This window comes from Limulus polyphemus, unplaced genomic scaffold (assembly GCF_000517525.1).
Source record: "Limulus polyphemus unplaced genomic scaffold, Limulus_polyphemus-2.1.2 Scaffold2150, whole genome shotgun sequence".
NCBI lineage: Eukaryota > Metazoa > Arthropoda > Merostomata > Xiphosura > Limulidae > Limulus > Limulus polyphemus.
This window is the reverse complement of record NW_013667760.1, coordinates 206,281-207,760: the sequence shown is the minus strand read 5'-3', so window position 1 is coordinate 207,760 and position 1,480 is coordinate 206,281. Positions and strand designations below refer to the sequence as shown.

Below are 1,480 nucleotides of genomic sequence, written 5' to 3'. Positions count from 1 at the left end.
AAAAGTTGAAATGGAGTTAAAAGTATTCCAGACTTAACTATACAGTGAACATGGCAAAAAGAAAGAATTAAACTTCTTAGCTACTGATTTCCAGCTTTCTTTTCTGCCATCCCTTCAAATTTATTTGTTATACCTGGGTAGCATTAGCTTCATTTTATTAATGAGTCTCTTCAGAGATCTGATTTGTACAATTCACTAACCTATATATAAAATCAACATTACAATAGAACAATTTAAACAATTATTTTCCAGTATCAGTCCTAGTTGTCAACATTACGTCATAACAGATAATGTCTGTGGTCATAGCACCCAAATGCATTGGGAATATTTTTGTTTGTAATTAAGCATAAAGCTACACAATGGGCTATCTGTGCTCTGCCCACCACAGGTATCGAAAACCCGGATTCTAGCGTTGTAAGTCCGCAGACATCATTGGGGATATTCCATCTATCAGACAAAATCCAGAAAAAAATAATCATTGTTGGCTAAATATGAAAATAAGAGCAAGAAATTAATGTAAACAGGATATAAATTACTACAATAACATCGAGGTAGAAAGGGATGACAATTGAGGAGTGCAGTAAAACAAGTCAAAAGGAAAGTACTAATAAAAGTTATGAAAAAGAAATCTTCTCACCTTTTCTACCATATGAGACTTTGTCGTACGATAACGGCCTTTAATGATGGCAAAACATAATAAAGTCATAACCATAAAAAACAGAAAGTAACTGGTGTGCATCAGATGAAGATTTACCATGGATCGATCAAACTAGAGAATGAAAAAAAACTTACTTTTTAAAAGGAAAATTACTTTAAAAACTTAAAATGTTGGTTATTCAGCATGTCAGTATGATATCAAAAAAAGAATATAACAGTTATCACAAAAGATGAATTAAAACAATATGTAACTGTGAAAGTAATGATCCTAAGGTATTCAAAAATGATAGAATTTAAAACCAAAATGTTCAAAATCAACATTATGTAACATCACATAAAACAAATATAAAATTACTTCCAGAGGGTGACTATTTGAAACTGGTGAAGTAGGATATTAGCACATGATGACATTAAATTTAACAATTCTTATCCCTGAATATAATCACTGAGAATTATTCCAACCAAAAACAGGTCTAACAAGGATGTGTGTTACTCTACATCAGGTAACAGTTAAACAAAGATACGTGTGACACATAAAATGATGTAACACTTAAACAAGGATATGTGTTAATCTTTAAACCAGAGAACACTTTACCAATGATATTTGTTATTGTTTAAGCCAGAGGTCACAACAAAGATATGTGTTAATCTTTAAACCAGACACACTAATACAACTATGTGTATTATTCTTTAAACCAGAGAACACGTAAACAATGTGTTAGTCTTTAAACCAGACACACTAATACAACTATGTGTATTATTCTTTAAACCAGAGAACACGTAAACAATGTGTTAGTCTTTAAACCAGACACACTAATACAAC

The 1,480-nt window shown here is 31.1% G+C and overlaps 1 protein-coding gene across 2 annotated transcripts in view; it reads right to left on the bottom strand.

Moving 5' to 3' along the window:
- Positions 1-1,480, bottom strand: part of LOC106466101 (transmembrane protein 248-like) — a 21,784-nt gene that overhangs the window by 1,811 nt on the left and 18,493 nt on the right. For both annotated transcript variants that reach the window (XM_022394059.1, XM_013926342.2), the window contains exon 6: positions 638-769. In XM_022394059.1, coding sequence (XP_022249767.1) covers positions 638-769 — 132 coding nt within the window. The remainder of the gene's footprint in view (positions 1-637; positions 770-1,480) is intronic.